This window comes from Ranitomeya variabilis, chromosome 5 (genome assembly GCF_051348905.1).
Source record: "Ranitomeya variabilis isolate aRanVar5 chromosome 5, aRanVar5.hap1, whole genome shotgun sequence".
NCBI classification, from domain to species: domain Eukaryota; kingdom Metazoa; phylum Chordata; class Amphibia; order Anura; family Dendrobatidae; genus Ranitomeya; species Ranitomeya variabilis.
The window spans coordinates 74,093,869-74,114,486 of NC_135236.1; the positions used below are offsets into that span (position 1 = coordinate 74,093,869).

Consider the following 20,618-nt stretch of genomic DNA (forward strand, 5'->3'; position numbering starts at 1 on the left):
GGCTGTCCATCATGTCCTGTAGCTTGGAGGGTCTGGTTTGAATCTAGATAGGACTCTGACTCAGATGGAGGGCGGTACTACCTCGGGGAAAGAGGAACGAGACATGGAAGTAATCCTGGATGATGTAGGCAGCAAAGGGTTCCTGACATGGAGCTCGAATGCGCCCGCTTTTTGAACCTTTACATGGTCTGCCATAGCTGTATGCATCTGATACATCTTGGGGAAAGTATCAGAGCCACAGGGTCAGAGGGCTTATCAGGTAGTTGTGTTGGGACCTCTACCAAGTACTGGGATACCTTGGTTAGGTTGGTTATTGAATGAAATAGGGCAGCCACTCACTCGGAGGAGAGGGTGCATACTAGTCCTTGGAAGGGGGGATTCCTGAAATACCTGCGTGTTTGAGTTGCTGCGGTCGGAGCAGAAGCCGTATCCTGATCTGTGAGCAGTCTTGTAGTAGACTAATTCCATACTAATGCTATAATGATTTTTGGAATGACCCACAAACTCTATAGGTGTGATGGCCGCGCTTTCCCTTCTGGTCGTATATTGACCTGGTCATGTTCACACAATATCCTGACCTTGCAGAGAAGAATATAATGGGGTGTCTTGCTCTCCACCCCTAAGGTTGCATCGTAGTATCGCTGGCTTGGGGATTGGCAGGTTAGACACGGCCCAATGAAGGAGCTGAGCTTAAAGATCGGACCGCCAGAACAGGGCTTGCCTTGTCCTGTGTGGGAAATCCTGGTGGGCAGGGATCCGAGTGCTAGAGAAGGATTGCGCGTGAGTGTAGAGCTGAGCCAGAAACCAAGGCAGCTTCTCCTGGAGCTATGCTGGAGGCTGCAGACCGCGTGAGCAATGGCATCAGCTGGAGGAAGGGGCAGAGTCAGAAAAAAGGCGTGCTGTTAGCCTGCGCTTAATAGGAAGTAAAACCCCAGGGATTAGTCAAAAAGGCGCGTGAAAGTCTCTGCTGCTCTGAATGACTAAGTTGTGGCTGGGGATGTGGTTTAATCAGAAAATGGGAGTAGAACGAAGCCATGTCCTAAATTTTGAAAAATAAGGGGGCTCGAGTAATGGCTGAAAATAAACCGGGTGCTATCCAGCTGTAGGGCACCTGTCTTTTAAATAAAGCTCCTATGCCTATCTTTAAATTAACAAATTGTGTCCTGTTGTTGCCTTGGCTGCGCTTTCCTATGTTGCCCTCTCTGCCATGAAGAGGGTCTGAGGAAGAGAAGGATTCCTGCTTTTAGACGTGACCCTGACTCCTTTTTCCGCAGTCCCGAATATGGCACTGGAGCCCCCGGGTGAGGGGGTGTCGCTGGAATGGTTACGTCTTCCTTCCTGCACCGTTATGGTCTCGGACTGTGCAGATGACTGTGTCGACCATGGATGAGGGAGGGATACTGAGGAATGACAACAGTCTTCCTCCTGGCACTGCTCGCAGAGAAGTGGGCTGGGGGTGGGGATGGCAGGACCATCCGCCACAAGTCGCCCTGAGACACGCTTGAAGTGTTGAGGGGGGGAAGGATCCTGGCTTGTGATTTGTGGTTTTGAAGCAAATACAAGTGGATCTTATAGAAGCTATGTCCTTCACATGAACTTTCCACGATATTGAGGCAATTCATGATGTGGTGATTGACCTTCTCCTCTGCCAGAGTGAGTCCTCCAGATATCAAATAGTCTACCCTCTATCCCTAACAGTCTTCAAAGCTCACGTGAAACTATTCTGCTCTATTTTTCAGGCCCGAATCGATTACCCACATCTCAATTTCAACCCGGAAATATTCTTTGCGTGGGGTTCTCCAATCGGGATGTTTCTGACTGTACGAGGAATGAAGAGGCTTGACCCTAATTACCAGTTCCCCACCTGTAAGCGTTTCTTCAATATCTATCATCCAGTAAGTAGCTTCATATATCACAATTTAGGTTTTTCTTTTCTGTTTTATTCACTATGTAACAGTAAAAAATAAAAAAAAAAATCTGAAATATTAATTCCATTTCTATTTTTCTTTAATATTTGCAGTTTGATCCAGTCGCATACAGGATTGAACCCATGGTTCTGAAGGAAGAGGAGTTTGAGCCAATGCTGATCCCTCACCATAAAGGCAGGAAGAGGATGCATCTAGGTAATTGAGGTCCTATCTGTACAGCTATCTATGGACTGGTCGCCTGAATACAGCAATAATTAGTAATAGAATGGAGGGGAACAGAGTAGGTAAAGGTTGGCAACTAGAGAGATGCATCTCACTCCAGTCTATCCCACCTCCTGGAGGTAGTTTCTGGCGGAGTTCTCAATTTTGACCCATTTTTTTCAACTTTTGAAAGTATTTCTGACTTTTGGATCTGGTTAAAGACTAGAACAAAGAGTAGTTTTGATTTTGGAGGATTCTCCAGTACCAGGAGCGGGAGGGTACATGTTATTTGCATACATGTGGACACATACAGTGCCTACAAGTAGTATTCAACCCCCTGCAGATTTAGCAGGTTTAATAAGATGCAAATAAGTTAGAGACTTCAAACAAGAGCTGGATTTATTAACAGATGCATAAATCTTACAAACCAAAAAGTTTTGTTGCTCAGTTAAATTTTTATAAATTTTAAACATAAAAGTGTGGGTCAATTATTATTCAACCCCTAGGTTTAATATTTTGTGGAATTAGCTTTGTTTGCAATTACAGCTAATAATCGTCTTTTATAAGACCTGATCAGGCCGGCACAGGTCTCTGGAGTTATCTTGGCCCACTCCTCCATGCAGATCTTCTCCAAGTTATCTAGGTTCTTTGGGTGTCTCATGTGGACTTTAATCATGAGCTCCTTCCACAAGTTTTCAATTGGGTTAAGGTCAGGAGACTGACTAGGCCACTGCAACACCTTGATTTTTTTGCCTCTTGAACCAGGCCTTGGTTTTCTTGGCTGTGTGCTTTAGGTCGTTGTCTTGTTGGAAGATGAAATGACGATCCATCTTAAGATCCTTGATGGAGGAGCGGAGGTTCTTGGCCAAAATCTCCAGGTAGGCCGTGCTATCCATCTTCCCATGGATGCGGACCAGTTGGCCAGGCCCCTTGGCTGAGAAACAGCCCCACAGCATGATGCTGCCACCACCATGCTTGACTGTAGGGATAGTATTCTTGGGGTCGTATGCAGTGCCATCCAGTCTCCAAACGTCACGTGTGTGGTTGGCACCAAAGATCTCGATCTTGGTCTCATCAGACCAGAGAACCTTGAACCAGTCAGTCTCAGAGTCCTCCAAGTGATCATGAGCAAACTGTAGACGAGCCTTGACATGACGCTTTGAAAGTAAAGGTACCTTACGGGCTCGTCTGGAACGGAGACCATTGCGGTGGAGTACGTTACTTATGGTATTGACTGAAACCAATGTCCCCACTGCCATGAGATCTTCCGGGAGCTCCTTCCTTGTTGTCCTTGGGTTAGCCTTGACTCTTCGGACAAGCCTGGCCTCGGCACGGGAGGAAACTTTCAAAGGCTGTCCAGGCCGTGGAAGGCTAACAGTAGTTCCATAAGCCTTCCACTTCCGGATGATGCTCCCAACAGTGGAGACAGGTAGGCCCAACTCCTTGGAAAGGGTTTTGTACCCCTTGCCAGCCTTGTGACCCTCCACGATCTTGTCTCTGATGGCCTTGGAATGCTCCTTTGTCTTTCCCATGTTGACCATGTATGAGTGCTGTTCACAAGTTTGGGGAGGGTCTTAAATAGTCAGAAAAGGCTGGAAAAAGAGATAATTAATCCAAACATGTGAAGCTCATTGTTCTTTGTGCCTGAACTACTTCTTAATACTTTAGGGGAACCAAACAGAATTATGGTGGGTTGAGGGGTTTAATAATAAATGACCCTCTGAAACAACTTTTCACAATTTAAAAAAAAAACAAAACAAAGAAATAACATTCTTTTTTGCTGCAGTGCATTTCACATTTCCAGGCTGATCTACAGTCCAAATGTCACAATGCCAAGTTAATTCCAAATGTGTAAACCTGCTAAATCTGCAGGGGGTTGAATACTACTTGTAGGCACTGTACCTACTAGACGTACGCAGGATCGCTCAATACAAGTGAGTTGAGTGAGACCGGACACGACTAGTCAGAATGTGGCCTGAAGTATGCAAATTGCACACTTGCGGTCACTTGGCCGCCGGTACCAGATAATACAGGCAGCGCACTTTGTACTCTGTGAGGATTCAGAAGTCTGCCGTCACGTAAAGTGACTGCAGACTTTTACTCCAAGACTGGACAACCCTTTTAAGGAATCCATGTTTTCAATGCATCTATGAGTAATGTTCTATTTCTTTCTAACAGAACTGAAAGAAGGACTAACGCGAATGGGTACAGACATTTTGGGGTCTCTTCGGGTAGCCTGGCAGACATTTACCCGGCCCCCTGTGCCTACGTTACCACCTCCAACTGTAGAAGCTGCCGAGTTGCCTGTTTCTGAACTTGCACCTGTCCCAGAAGCTATGCCTGGTAAGGGACACTTTACACATGCTTTGTAGAGGCTTCTATCCATGGGATTGGTGGGTAACTTGCTGATCACTGCTGGTCCAACTACAGTGATCTCGAGAACTCTGCTTTGGAGTGGAGGTGTGCATGCTCCATTACACTCCATTCATTTTCTATAGGATTGGCGAGCAATGTTTTATTTTCTGCCAGTCTCGTAGTCAATGAATGGAACGTAGGATGGGCATGTGTACCTCTGGAATTCCAAGGCTGGCATTTGGAAGCCCCTTCCTGAAAACAGCAGAGCCCCAATCTTGTGATCACTGGGGTCCCAGAGGGCATTGACCTTAGCCATCAACAAGTTGTTCCCCATCTTGTAGCTAAGGGATAACTTGATTTTTTGGGGAATAACTCTTTAAGGGTGGACAATCCCATTAATGACTTCCAGGTGTCTTCCAGATAAAAGAATGCTGCATATACAGGATTGAAAGGTTAAAAAAATATATATGGAATCTGTTTCTGTGAATTAACAAGGACTTCAATGATAACTTTCTCTCTACCTGCAGCCACCACTAGAGGGAGCACGGGAGCTTTCTGCATACTCTGCTGAATGACTCCCTCTGGTGGTGACTGCAGGCAGTCAGCAAAACTTCAGATCTCTCCATGTTGAGGATGTTGAACTCTGATTCAGAAATTTCTGAACTGGAAATCTACCCAAAATCTGTTTCTTGCCCCCTAGTTATTGAGATATTGTAATTTTCACAAATAACAGACCCCTATTGCTCACACTCACCCAGATTCTGTGTTTGCCATAGATTGTCCCTTTAATGGGCCATTTGAAATTGACAAGAAATATCTTGGCGCTAGGACGCAATCAATATTCAGTTTGTGATGCTAATGACATTTTATTTTTGTAGTTGCAGCGTCAGATGATGTTATTGTGAAGGAGGAGCCGGTACAGCTCGATGTGGGGATGTTAAATGGCGGTCAGAGATACGACTACGTTCTCCAGGAGAAGCCGATCGAGAGCTTCAACGAATATCTGTTTGCACTACAGAGTCACCTCTGTTACTGGTAACGACCGCAGTCACCTACATATTACAGGGACTGTAGTGGGGTGGAAAGGGAGAGGGGCTACACTAAAAGGTGCCAGGGTTGGGGGCCATGGTTATGCTGCAGCTGATCAGACAGCTGGAATGGAGCCTCTACAATCCGCTAATCACAAGAATAAAATACACCCTAAGGAGCCGGATGGGGAGAGGAAGTGACGGGGCTGTAAGCAGGTAATGTGGGTGCCTGACACTTATCCTGTGGCGCTCTTATATCATTGAAGCTGCCACGCGCGGGAAGAACAGCGGCAGCCAGCTTGGTGTGTGGGTGCCGTACTGTGCCCGGAGCAGACACCGCGGCAGAATACTTTGCCGGTCTCCGATCTGGGGTTTGCCACCCGACAGCGGCAGTAAATCTTTGCGCCTCTCGGCTGAAGATCGTGCGACCTCCCTGAGTCCTTTTGGATCTGTGTGAAGGTAATAGAGGCAAAGGTGGATATCTAAAATCCCTGGTACTGGGAACTTACGACTTCGGGCTGTGACGGGGCCATGACGCGCAGCAAGAAGCTGGGGAAATATGAGGGAGAACAGCAAACATATCCCAAGAAGGCGCCCGCCCAGCACAGGAACATGATGGTTCCCCTAAAATGGCCACTCATTCACAGGAATCCCCTGTAGTGTCCAACTCTCCTATGGAAATAATAATGCCCCTGATGATGTACTCACAGGCGAAACGCCTTCATTGATGGATGTCCTCACCACAGTCAATAAATGTAATGTTACTCTACACTGGCTGGCCAGGTGGGATATATCCAAGAAAACCAACTCCATAATCAGTCATGCTGTACAAAAGGGAGCGGTTGATGGCAGAGTAAGTGAAGATGGAGGATGCTCTTCCCCCCACTGTCTGCGGAGATGTTGAGAACCATACACAGGCCATGACGGCCCTGTTTGTTAAAGGAGACGACTTGGAAAATCACGAGAGACATAATAACATAAGGCTAGTTGTGTGCCGGAAAAGGTGGAAGAGGGGGGATGGGACCCGGACAGAAAAAAAAAAAAAAAAAAAGGGCTCCTAGATAAATTTAGGAAAGAGGTCCTTACTCCTTACTCCCTTGGTCACGGTGAAGAGGGCGCACACAGTTCCTACCTGGGCCGGTGGGTAGGCCTCCCAGACCCATCCTAATTAAAATTCTCCACTATAAAGACAGAGACATTATACTAACGAAGGAGAAGCCAGATATCCAGCTTGGCGGGCAAACGATTCCAATATTTCCAGACTTTTCCGAGGATGTACCTGTATATGGCTGCCCGTAATGGAAGGAGCTCTGCTCTGAGACCCTGGCACCCGAGTGTGTAACGAATCATTAGGCGTTTTTTGTGCTCATACCTTATGTTTAAGGATAGGATTACATCACTTTGGGAGGGCGGAGTGTTTTTGGGTGGGAGGTAGGGAGGGGCTGTTATGGTGCACAATAGTTTTTGGCTATACTTAGCGGGTGAAAATTGAAATGGTCCTGACTTCCCAGGTCAGTATGAATATGTTCGTACCAAACATACAGAGTTTATTTTTTATTTATTTTTTTTTATTTAAGTGGTAAAAAAAGATGCCAGGAATGTGTCAATTTTTTTTTATTTTTGCTTTTGTTGCCATGTTCGGAGACCCGTAATGTTTTCATTTTTCATAAGGGCTTATATTTTGCGCCTTGAGATGACATTTTTATTGATAGAACATTTTGATCTCCCATTATTGCATTTTATTGCAATGTTGCAGCAACCAATAGACTGTCATTCTGTCGATTTTTTTGATTTTTATCTCATTACACCATTTATCGATCACATTAATTTATAGTTTGATAGATTAGGCATTTCTGAACGTAGCGATACCAAATATGTGTTGTTTTTTTTTTTTGGTTTTTTTTAATTTATTTTTAATGGGGCCTTCGCAAAGATGACTGATATCGAGGGGGCAGAAAATAAACAGAAATAAAAGGAGTTGCTTGTCTGCATTTCTGGATTTTCTTTTCTTTTTTTGAGACCAGAAAGAACCTCCAAAATTCATTTTTGAACAGTTTTTTTCCCTTTTCATACCTATCATTTTTGTTTCTGTTTCTGGTTCCATTTTTATATATCAGTTACATATTTTGAGGTTGTTTTTTTTTTATTTTTCCATTTCACACATTCTGCTCCCCCTTTATGGTGATAAGAGACCTTTTTGAGGGCATATCTACATTTTAAGTACATTTTTATTATTGCTGGTTTTCCATGTTACTGTGGCTGGTTTATTAGCCCCAGTTACAGGGCAAAATGAGTCTCCGTTCTCTTGTACAGAGCGGATGTGAGTCTGTTCGGACCCAGCAGCTCCTTCTCCCACTGGCATCTAATGATCACATGATCTGTGGGAACGGAGGGGGATTCTGTATGTACAGTTGTGCTCAAAAGTTTACATACCCCGGCAGAATTTTTGCTTTCTTGGCCTTTTTTTCAGAGAATATGAATGATGGCACCAAAGGAACTGGAACTTTTGATCAGGGTCATTTGGATGTTTGGGTTGTCATTATGATTTATAAAGAGAAAACACAGTAGTGACAATAAATGGCTTCACCCAACCACTGACCATGAGTGGGGAAAAAGTGTTGGTGTTATCATTCATATTCTCTGAAAGAAGGCCAAGAAAGCAAAAATTCTTCCGGGGTATGTAAACGTTTGAGCACCACTGTACAGCTCTATTTCAGTATGGTTTATACAGTGACTGTGAAGGCAGACATGGCTATAAACATGTACAGGTTATCTGAGTCTTTGGCAACTAGCTCCATCTGTGCGATGATGTTCTAACTCGTCATCGCAAAGTTTTATGTGGATCGGCCTGATGTTAGGATGTTTGGTGGTCCACAAATAGTTTCCAGCTACTGAACGTTTGTGAGGGTGAGAACGTGTGATGCACCTCACATCATATCCGGATGGACGTCCTCTGTCTGGAGAGTCGGGCGGCCTCGTGACATTGCCCTTGTGACATATATGTATATTTTTCCTTGTAGGACCTCAGAAGACACTGCTCTGCTGTTTCTTAGAGAGATATATCAAACTATGGAAACCAACATGGATCAACCACTACAGTAATGGCACCACACCCAGTAGGTTTTACTAAATCTCTCATGTGAGCGAAACTTGTCTGCTGGATTCACTAGAGGGGAGATCCACACGTTGGCAGAATGGATCGGAACTTGGGCTCCACATAAACCTCAGGGGTTTTTTGGGTGCCCAATTTCATGGACAAATTGTCATTTTTGATTCAAATCCGTCAGCACAAATTATATGTTTGGAGAGAAAATGGGGAACGTAGATTGATTTTCTGTCTCTGATTCGCTGGTAAGAGGTAAAACATTTCCGCCATTGAAACCTAAGCAATAAGTCCTATTCTGACGACACATGCCCTTGAAGTCAGTTTACCTTTGTTTCCTACACACTTCTAGACAGAGGACAGATGACATCCACTGCTGCAGTGCAGCGCCATCTGGGGCCACGGGTCTTGCCTTTTATTGGTTTTTAACCTGAGTTCTGCTGGTCCTGTTCAGAAGTAAGGAGGGCAAAATACTGAAAGCCATCACACAGGAAGATTCAGGAACTTTTATGTTTTTTGTTTGTTTTTTTTTGACGGGGAGGAGCCTATCATTTCAAAAGTAATAACCATATAATTAAGAGCACATGGAGCAAGCCTAAAATATCATAGAAGTGTTACTCCATACTGATCACAAATCAAACAAATGTATGTGGACCTCAAGTGTTGTTTTGAGGTACACAACTAATACATTAGAACAGTGATTTTCAACCTTTTTTGAGCCGCGGCACACTTTTTATACTTAAAAAATCCCGGGGCACACCACCAAGCAAAATGGCACAAAATGACACTAAAACAGTACATATTCTACATATAGTTAATAATATAGATTCTAAATGTATTTATACTCACTCAGTGTGAAACCTGGGCCTGTTTCGATAAACACAAAAGCGATATCCTGGCAGGAATGGTGGAAAGACACACACGAAGCTCTTCCTCAACAGTTCTCAGTCTCTCCCTGTTTTTAGTTTTTATCGCAGTCAAGCTTGAGAAGCCCAGCTCACATAGATATGTGGTCGAAAATGGGAGCAATGTCAAAATGGCTTTGTTGGCCAGAATGGGGAACTCCTTGGAGTGGTACCGTGCAGTGTATATATACAGGGCAGGAGGAGTGGTACTGTGCGGTGTATATATACAGGAGGAGAGGTACTGTGCAGTGTATATATACAGGACAGGAGGAGTGGTACTGTGCAGTGTATATATACAGGACAGGAGGAGTGGTACTGTGCAGTGTATATATACAGGACAGGAGGAGTGGTACTGTGCAGTGTATATATACAGGGCAGGAGGAGTGGTACTGTGCAGTGTATATATACAGGGCAGGAGGAGTGGTACTGTGCAGTGTATATATACACAGGAGGAGAGGTACTGTGCAGTGTATATATACAGGACAGGAGGAGCGGTACTGTGCAGTGTATATATACAGGGCAGGAGGAGTGGTACTGTGCAGTGTATATATACAGGAGGAGAGGTACTGTGTGGTATATATACAGGGGAGAGGTGCTGTGCAGTGTATATATACAGGAGGAGAGGTACTGTGCAGTGTATATATACAGGACAGGAGGAGTGGTACTGTGCAGTGTATATATACAGGACAGGAGGAGTGGTACTGTGCAGTGTATATATACAGGACAGGAGGAGTGGTACTGTGCAGTGTATATATATACAGGAGGAGTGGTACTGTGCAGTGTATATATACAGGAGAGGTGGTACTGTGCAGTGTATATATACAGGACAGGAGGAGTGGTACTGTGCATACTGTGCAGTGTATATATACAGGACAGGAGGAGTGGTACTGTGCAGTGTATATATACAGGACAGGAGGAGTGGTACCGTGCAGTGTATATATACAGGGCAGGAGGAGTGGTACTGTGCGGTGTATATATACAGGGGAGAGGTACTGTGCAGTGTATATATACAGGACAAGAGGAGTGGTACTGTGCAGTGTATATATACAGGAGGAGTGGTACTGTGCAGTGTATATATACAGGAGGAGTGGTACTGTGCAGTGTATATATACAGGAGGAGTGGTACTGTGCAGTGTATATATACAGGAGGAGTGGTACTGTGCGGTGTATATATACAGGAGGAGAGGTACTGTGCAGTGTATATATACAGGAGGAGTGGTACTGTGCAGTGTATATATACAGGGCAGGAGGAGTGGTACTGTGCAGTGTATATATACAGGAGGAGTGGTACTGTGCAGTGTATATATACAGGAGGAGAGGTACTGTGCAGTGTATATATACAGGAGGAGTGGTACTGTGCGGTGTATATATACAGGAGGAGTGGTACTGTGCAGTGTATATATACAGGGCAGGAGGAGTGGTACTGTGCAGTGTATATATACAGGACAGGAGGAGTGGTACTGTGCAGTGTATATATACAGGAGGAGAGGTACTGTGCAGTGTATATATACAGGACAGGAGGAGTGGTACTGTGCAGTGTATATATACAGGAGGAGAGGTACTGTGCAGTGTATATATACAGGAGGAGTGGTGCTGTGCAGTGTATATATACAGGAGGAGTGGTACTGTGCGGTGTATATATACAGGAGGAGAGGTACTGTGCAGTGTGTATATATACAGGAGGAGTGGTACTGTGCAGTGTATATATACAGGGCAGGAGGAGTGGTACTGTGCGGTGTATGTATACAGGAGGAGTGGTACTGTGCGGTGTATATATACAGGAGGAGAGGTACTGTGCAGTGTATATATACAGGGGAGAGGTACTGTGCGGTGTATATATACAGGAGGAGAGGTACTGTGTGGTATATATACAGGGGAGAGGTGCTGTGCAGTGTGTATATACAGGAGGAGTGGTACTGTGCTGTGTATATATACAGGAGGAGAGGTACTGTGTGGTATATATACAGGGGAGAGGTGCTGTGCAGTGTATATATACAGGGGAGAGGTACTGTGCAGTGTATATATACAGGACAGGAGGAGTGGTACTGTGCAGTGTATATATACAGGGCAGGAGGAGTGGTACTGTGCAGTGTATATATACACAGGAGGAGAGGTACTGTGCAGTGTATATATACAGGACAGGAGGAGTGGTACTGTGCAGTGTATATATACAGGGCAGGAGGAGTGGTACTGTGCAGTGTATATATACAGGAGGAGAGGTACTGTGCGGTGTATATATACAGGAGGAGAGGTACTGTGCAGTGTATATATACAGGGGAGAGGTGCTGTGCAGTGTATATATACAGGAGGAGAGGTACTGTGCAGTTTATGTATACAGGACAGGAGGAGTGGTACTGTGCAGTGTATATATACAGGAGGAGTGGTACTGTGCAGTTTATGTATACAGGACAGGAGGAGTGGTACTGTGCAGTGTATATATACAGGACAGGAGGAGTGGTACTGTGCAGTGTATATATACAGGAGGAGTGGTACTGTGCAGTGTATATATACAGGAGGAGTGGTACTGTGCAGTGTATATATACAGGAGGAGTGGTACTGTGCAGTGTATATATACAGGACAGGAGGAGTGGTACTGTGCAGTGTATATATACAGGACAGGAGGAGTGGTACTGTGTAGTGTATATATACAGGATAGGAGGAGTGGTACCGTGCAGTGTATATATACAGGGCAGGAGGAGTGGTACTGTGCGGTGTATATATACAGGGGAGAGGTACTGTGCAGTGTATATATACAGGACAGGAGGAGTGGTACTGTGCAGTGTATATATACAGGAGGAGTGGTACTGTGCAGTGTATATATACAGGGCAGGAGGAGTGGTACCGTGCAGTGTATATATACAGGAGGAGAGGTACTGTGCAGTGTATATATACAGGAGGAGTGGTACTGTGCAGTGTATATATACAGGAGGAGTGGTACTGTGCAGTGTATATATACAGGAGGAGAGGTACTGTGCAGTGTATATATACAGGAGGAGTGGTACTGTGCAGTGTATATATACAGGGCAGGAGGAGTGGTACTGTGCAGTGTATATATACAGGAGGAGAGGTACTGTGTGGTGTATATATACAGGGCAGGAGGATTGGTACTATGCAGTGTATATATACAGGAGGAGAGGTACTGTGTGGTGTATATATACAGGGCAGGAGGAGTGGTACTATGCAGTGTATATATACAGGAGGAGTGGTACTGTGCAGTGTATATATACAGGAGGAGAGGTACTGTGTGGTGTATATATACAGGGGAGAGGTACTGTGCGGAGTATATACTTCAACAGCCGCCCAGCCCAGGCCCCCAGCACCTGTCCTGTATATATATTATATACACTGTATCTATACAGGCTGTGCTGGGGGCCTGGGCTGGGCAGCTGCTGTAGTATATATATATATATATGTCAGCTGCAGCCGCCCAGCCCATGGCCGCCCCAGGTCACCCAGAGTAGACTGTCAGAACATACAACGATAGCATGGCACTCACTCAGGTGCCGGTAGCAGCTCCGGGAATCTGCCTGTGCCTGATAAGTTCAGCACTGCAGCAGCCAGGAGAGTAGAGCAGGAGAACTCTCCGCCCACAATGTCAGGCTGGCTGGCTGTGTCCTTAACCCCTATGTGTGCCTGGCCCTGCACTGACTGAGATGCTTGTGCCAGGCAGCACAAATTGAAAGGGTAGAAAGGGTTAAAGCATAGTTTGGGGAACTTTCCCCGCAGCACACCCGACCATGTGTCCCGGCACACTAGTGTGCCGCGGAACACTGGTTGAAAATCACTGCATTAGAAGATACTAGTTGAAATCAAATATGCAAATTGCCTCTTCAGAGAAAAAGAGGACTTAAACTCTCTAGCGCCACCTGTTGGAAGTAGCGATCCTACAAGTCACAATCAAGAAATCAAATCAATCAAGAAACAATGGAAGCAAGAGGAGCCGATGAGAGACACAAAATAAAGAGAAGACAATACAAAGTGCAACCATCAGATGGCAGAATACTACCAAGGAATGATATACAGTACAGACCAAAGTTTGGACACACTTTCTCATTTAAAGATTTTTCTGTATTTTCATGACTATGAAAATTGCACATTCACACTGAAGGCATCAAAACTATGAATTAACACATGTGGAATTATATACTTAACAAAAAAGTGTGAAACAACTGAAATTATGTCTTATATTCTAGGTTCTTCAAAGTAGCTACCTTTTGCTTTGATGACTGCTTTGCACACTCTTGGCATTCTCTTGATGAGCTTCAAGAGGTAGTCACCGGAAATGGTTTTCACTTCACAGGTGTGCCCTGTCAGGTTTAATAAGTGGGATTTCTTGCCTTATAAATGGGGTTGGGACCATCAGTTGTGTTGTGCTGAAGTCTGGTGGATACACAGCTAATAGTCCTACTGAATAGACTGTTAGCTGCTTTTTTCTTGCCATAATACAAATTCTAAGTAAAGAAAAGCGAGTTACTTTAAGAAATGAAGGTAAGTCAGTCCAAAAAATTGGGAAAACTTTGAAAGTGTCCCCAAGTGCAGTGGCAAAAAGCATCAAGCGCTAGAAAGAAACTGGCTCACATGAGGACCGCCCCAGGAAAGGAAGACCAAGAGTCACCTCTGCTTCTGAGGATAAGTTCATCAGTCACCAGCCTCAGAAATCGCAGGTTAACAGCAGCTCAGATTAGAGACCAGGTCAATGCCACACAGAGTTCTAGCAGCAGACACATCTCTACAACTGTTAAGAGGAGACTTTGTGCAGCAGGCCTTCATGGTAAAATAGCTGCTAGGAAACCACTGCTAAGGACAGGCAACAAGCAGAAGAGACTTGTTTGGGCTAAAGAACACAAGGAATGGACATTAGACCAGTGGAAATCTGTGCTTTGGTCTGATGAGTCCAAATTTGAGATCTTTGGTTCCAACCACCGTGTCTTTGTGTGACGCAGAAAAGGTGAACGGATGGACTCTACATGCCTGGTTCCCACCGTGAAGCATGGAGGAGGAGGTGTGATGGTGTGGGGGTGCTTTGCTGGTGACACTGTTGGGGATTTATTCAAAATTGAAGGCATACTGAACCAGCATGGCTACCACAGCATCTTGCAGCGGCATGCTATTCCATCCGGTTTGCGTTTAGTTGGACCATCATTTATTTTTCAACAGGACAATGACCCCAAACACACCTCCAGGCTGTATAAGGGCTACTTGACCAAGAAGGAGAGTGATGGGGTGCTACGCCAGATGACCTGGCCTCCACAGTCACCAGACCTGAACCCAATTGAGATGGTTTGGGGTGAGCTGGATCGCAGAGTGAAGGCAAAAGGGCCAACAAGTACTAAGCATCTCTGGGAACTCCTTCAAGATTGTTGGAAGACCATTCCCGGTGACTACCTCTTGAAGCTCATCAAGAGAATGCCAAGAGTGTGCAAAGCAGTCATCAAAGCAAAAGGTGGCTACTTTGAAGAACCTAGAATATAAGACATATTTTCAGTTGTTTCACACTTTTTTGTTAAGTATATAATTCCACATGTGTTAATTCATAGTTTTGATGCCTTCAGTGTGAATGTACAATTCTCATGGTCATGAAAATACAGAAAAATCTTTAAATGAGAAGGTGTGTCCAAACTTTTGGCCCGTACTGTATATTTACAAAGTTAATTACAATGCAGTATTGAAAGTTAGATCTATAGACATTTGGTGCAGTGTAATGCAGAAAATTAAATCCGTAATACAGATGAGAGGTGCATTATGTAGTCAGATATACCCAAGAATAGTGTGTCATAGTTGTGTACCTCAACATTTATTGTTTATATACATTTGTCTGATTTCTGACTGTTATGGAGTAACACTTGTATGAACTTTTCTATAATTTTTTTTTATCTAGGGTGCAGATTTTTCAGACTTAGTAAATTTTAGTGTTCTCTTTGGCTTCATAAAACTATTATTTTTTTTTTCTTCTTTTTGCCTTCTATGGGGGCTGTACAGTGCCAGGAATATTCACTGCCATTAGAGATGTAGCAGAACTGAAATTGCTACTTGGTTTTTAAAAAGTCACTTGTCCAGTAAAACTCAAGGGAGACGCAAAATTCCCATTCCCTGTGTTTCCTTCTCGTGGACACCATCTTTGTCTCCTGGTGGTGGTGGCTAGGAATACACAGCCCGTGCACATAGCCTGTCCATACACCTTAACCACCTGCGTTCTCCAGACACTGCTCAGCCGAATGTGCATTTGTTCTGAATGGAGACCGTGGAGTAAACTGCTGACGGACATTTCAGATAGATTTGTAAATTGAAAAGTCAGCTCACCTGTTTCTAGGCTTCTCCACATCTATCCCCACATGGAATGGGTAGAGCAGCCAGTCCAATAGGAAAAAAAGAAAAGGGAAGGATACTCCAGCGGGAACGAAAATTTCATTCATTAAAATTCCATATATTTATTAATCCAAAGGTGGAACAGAAGGATAATGTGGCAAACCACTGCAGCACATAGAGCAGCATTCAGCCAACGCGTTTCCACATCCGTCTTAGCCATGGCATGCCTGAATAGAGACTGAATATGTTCTTATGCAGTGTTCCCCAACTCCGGTCCTCAAGAGCCACCAACAGGTCAAGTTTTCAGGATTTCCTTAGTATTACACAGGTGATAATTTCATCGCCTGCTCAAGCAATAGTTCATCATCTGTGTAAGGCCGGCCTCACACTAGCGAGTTTTACGGACGTATGAGCGCATAAACTACGTCCGTAAAATACGCATAACACACGGCCCAATGATTCCCTATGTCCCAGCTCCTATCAGCCGTATTTTACTGATCCGTATTATACGGTCTTGTACGGCCGTAGAAAATCGCAGCATGCTGCGTTTGTCACCGTATTGCGCAAAAAATCGCCAATGAAAGTCTATGGGGGCGAGAAAAATACGGATTCCACACGGACCAGCAGTGTGACCTGCGAGAAATATGCACCGGTGTTAGTGAAAAGCCGGTAATTCAATTTTCTCCGCCAGAGTGGTAAAGCCAGTGACTGAGGGCAGATATTAATAGCCTAGAGAGGGATCATGGTTATTGGCCCCCCCCTGGCTACAAACATCTGCCCCCAGCCACCCCAGAAAAGGCACATCTAGAAGATGCGCCTATTCTGGCACTTGGCCTCTCTCTTGGTTAATAAAACACACACATTATTACAAAGTATTTTAATGAAATAAAGACACATGTTGTTGTAATATTTTATTAGACTCTTAATCCACCTGAAGACCATCGTCCTGAAACAAAGTAAACATCCAGCAGAGGGCGCCTCACCGCAACTCAAGGTAACTACAGCTCAAACTGCTTTCCTTTCAGTACCCGGGGGTTTACAGGCACGAGCGAGTGCATTAGCACAGCTCCTGGCTGTAAAATGATTTAACCCCTGCAGATGGATTTACATCGTGGGACATAACAACGGAAGGTATGGAATATTGTTGTTTTGTTTTTTTAACTTTGTTACAGAACGAGGGTCTTCAGGTGGATTAAGAGTCTAATAAAATATTACAACATGTGTCTTTATTTCATTAAAATACTTTGTAATCATGTGTGTGTGTTTTATTAACCATTTCGTACTATTGGATTAATAATGGATAGTTGTCATAATTGACGCCTCTCCATTATTAATCTGGCTTAATGTCACCTTACAATAGCAAGGTGACATTAACCCTTCATTACCCCATATCCCACCGCTACACGGGAGTGGGAAGAGGGTGGCCAAGTGCCAGAATAGGCGCATCTTCCAGATGTGCCTTTTCTGGGGTGGCTGGGGGCAGATGTTTTTAGCCGGGGGGGGGGGGGCAATAACCATGGACCCTCTCTAGGCTATTAATATCTGCCCTCAGTCACTGGCTTTACCATTCTGGCGGAGAAAATTGCGTGGGAGCCCATGCCAATTTTTTCCGCTATTTAACCCTTTATTTTACAAGCTAGAGCGCCCAAATTTTGCACATACACACTACTAACATTAGTAGTGTGGAATATGCAAAAAAAAAAGGGATATGAGATGGTTTACTGTATGTAAACCATGTCTCATATCCTGTCGGGTTTGGGAAGGAGAAATGAAAAGCCGGCAATTGAATTACCGGCTTTTCACATATATCACGCTGAATTAAATATAAATACAGAATATATATATATATATATATATGTGTGTCTCAATGATATATATATATACTGTATATATGTTTTAACGAACATTTGAGCACATAAATCCAATAGATGTCGGTTTTGCAAGCCTGCGAGAAAATATCGCAGTACGGATGCCATACAGATTACATACGGAGGATGCCATGCGCAAAATACGCTGACACACCCTGCCTGCGTATGACATACGGATCACTATTTTGGGGACTTTTCTGCGTATTACGGCCGTAAAAAACGGACCGTATTTACATACGCTGAGTGTGAGGCCGGCCTAATAGGAAATCCTGAAAACATGACCTGTTGGTGGCTCTTGAGGACCGGAGTTGAGACTGTTCTTCTAGTTTCTCTTGTTCAGTTGCACAGCTGATTGGAATAGTATCAATGATTTTTAAAGACCACTCAGCTGGCTATAGGGATATACAAAGAAATAATCATGAAAAAAATAATTAAATATCATTATTCAAACACCACACAAAAGTTAAAAAAATGAGAAAGACCAAACCCACAATAACAGAGGAATGTCAAACAAGGATCTATTGTCCTAATAGTGTAGAATAAGATCCTGTCTGTGGTTTAAACCATATGGTACTCTCGTTTTGAGTGTGAAGATCCAAAATGACTCTCTATTCAAGAGTTTCCTTCTGTGATCTCCACCTCTGTAGGGTCTATAGACCTTTTCTATACCACGGAAAGTAAAGCCAGAAGTGTCACCTTTATGTTTATTCAAAAAGTGTCTGGATCCTGCAGAGGAGGAAAAAGCTGCGGGGTTAGGCTACTTTCACACATCAGGTTTTCAGCGTCAGGCTAAATCCGGCGAATGTTGGAAAAACTGGATACGGCGCAGATTGTGCAAAACTGATGCGACGGATCCGACTAGCATATCTAGATTATTGGATAAAAAAAAAATTTGGAGCATGCTCAGTTTACAAAAAAAAAAAAAAAAAAACGGAATCTGGCACCGGAATTCGTCATTTTCCAGATCCAGCACCTTCCGGCGCCCATAGACTTCTATTCTAGCAAACAGCCGGAAGCGCCGGATCCGCTTCCGCTGAAATCCAACTGCCCCATCCCTCTTCTCCGGACACTTTCCTACAAATGAAATGGTCGGCTGGTGAAATCAGCACATGTTTTTCCGATAAGGAGACTTTATTTTCAGTGTTTCCCATTAGAATAAAACATGATTGGAGCCAAGTGACAATCTCGGCTCTGCTGCACCTGTATTTCTCTTCTCATAGAAAACTCATGGACTCCTCATATCTTTGTTTGCCCTTGTAGGTGCACGGGGATAATCTCCATCCTTGGTTTATCGGGACTTCCTATACAGATGGGACATTTTGCTGACGATCTGGAGAACATGTTCTTGATGTCACCTGAAGTTTTGTCTTTCTCAACCTTCTATTTATGTGCAATATTATTCCTCACCGTGCTTCATGGGTATTAGTAATGTTGGTTTACAGGGTAATCCATAACCCCAACCCCCACAATAAACATCATATTCCAGCATTAAGAGGTTTTTCAGAATTAGAAAAAGGGTCTACTGCTTTGTTTTTTTTTTCTCCTCCAGAAACAGCGCCACTTCTGTCCGTAGGCTGTGCGTGGCATTGCAGTAATGAAGGGAATGAGGCTCCGCTGTGATACCAGACCCAGCCTGTGGATAAGGGGGGCACAAAGACCATTTTTCTAATCATAGAAAACCACTTCAATTACATATATTTCTTTTTATGTATTTGTTATAGTATTTGGAAGATTTTTATGCCGCTCCACATATAATCCCAATAAAGTTTTTTTTTTTTTAGCATTTTATTTTTCCTTACTTTTTAGAAAAAGGCATTTAATATTTCAGCCTGAGACTGTGACGCTGCTGCCAAGCTGTTTTTGCTCCTTTCTTTGCTTCAACTTAAAAAAACTGGCCTTGCTCTGTGATGGCGTTCTGAGAAACTGTACCGAAGAACCACGGCTTAAAAGGGTTGTCCAGCTTTGGGGGACAATTTTTTATTTATTCATTTTTCTAATAGAGTTTTATTAAAATGTTTGCACCATTTGCCCTCTATCACCCCTGCATTGCACTAATGATAAGTGCAGAAAGAGTAAACTGAGAACCTTCAGAATACAAATCATAAACCTCAAAAATTAAGGGGTTAAAATGTAAAAAATGTCCTTTTTGACAAAATAGTTATGTTTTTCTTACCCTAGACAACCCCTTTTAATATCGAACAGTGCGAGTGAAGGGATTGTACAAATCCTCTAAGGTTGTCTCATCCGGGATCTACTTCCACACGTGACTTTTAGATGTGTCTTGGACATATGAGTATTGTCACCCGTGCTACAATCTATGTAATACTTCAAGGAAAGTCAGTACGGTTGCTTCTCCTGTCTTGGGCAGCACAAGCATCAGTCGCCACCTGGTGCCCTATTGTATACCGTTACTATACGTCATCTATATATCCCCATACCAAGCACAACATACTGCATTAGCCTTTGTAACCGCTTCCTAAAGTCCAGTGTGTTGATCCATAGCAAAGTACTGTGTATGCCTTATTTGCCGTTCTTTGCACTTTTTTTTTTCCCTTTTATTTTCTATTGTATATATTATAAAATATATAACGAAGACAAGTCAGTATGGCATGTGATGACATGTAGAGGTAGTATTTTATAATTAAAGGAAATGTGTTCTTAATTAGTTGAGTCTTGTTTTATTACTCCTTTTCACCAATATCTTAATCTGAATTTTCTAAACTGGGAAATTAGGAGTAGATCAAATTCTGTCAAGTCTTACTGATGAAGACTACGTCCATTCAATGATACATTTCTTCCTGTTGTCGCTAGAGGGCGCTCACTACCTATAGATCAGGGGTGGGCAATTCATTTTCCTCACAGCCCCATAGATACAGTATGATGGCCCCACTGATGGCACCCACACACACAGTATGAGGACCCAC

General features: G+C 43.7%; 1 protein-coding gene across 7 annotated transcripts in view; it reads left to right on the forward strand.

Moving 5' to 3' along the window:
• LOC143774550 (triacylglycerol hydrolase DDHD2-like) overlaps nucleotides 1–20,359 on the forward strand; it is a 112,828-nt gene extending 92,469 nt beyond the window's left edge. For 6 of the 7 annotated variants that reach the window (XM_077262260.1, XM_077262257.1, XM_077262258.1 and 3 more), the window contains 6 exons: nucleotides 1,740–1,895; nucleotides 2,021–2,123; nucleotides 4,308–4,472; nucleotides 5,363–5,519; nucleotides 8,533–8,628; nucleotides 18,955–20,359. In XM_077262260.1, coding sequence (XP_077118375.1) covers nucleotides 1,740–1,895; nucleotides 2,021–2,123; nucleotides 4,308–4,472; nucleotides 5,363–5,519; nucleotides 8,533–8,614 — 663 coding nt within the window. In that variant the 3' untranslated portion in view covers nucleotides 8,615–8,628; nucleotides 18,955–20,359. Of the gene's footprint in view, nucleotides 1–1,739; nucleotides 1,896–2,020; nucleotides 2,124–4,307; nucleotides 4,473–5,362; nucleotides 5,520–8,532; nucleotides 9,313–13,313; nucleotides 14,673–18,954 lie in introns of those variants that run through there. The other variant, XR_013215552.1, reaches the window with a different exon arrangement.
• Nucleotides 20,360–20,618: the final 259 nt, after the last annotated feature.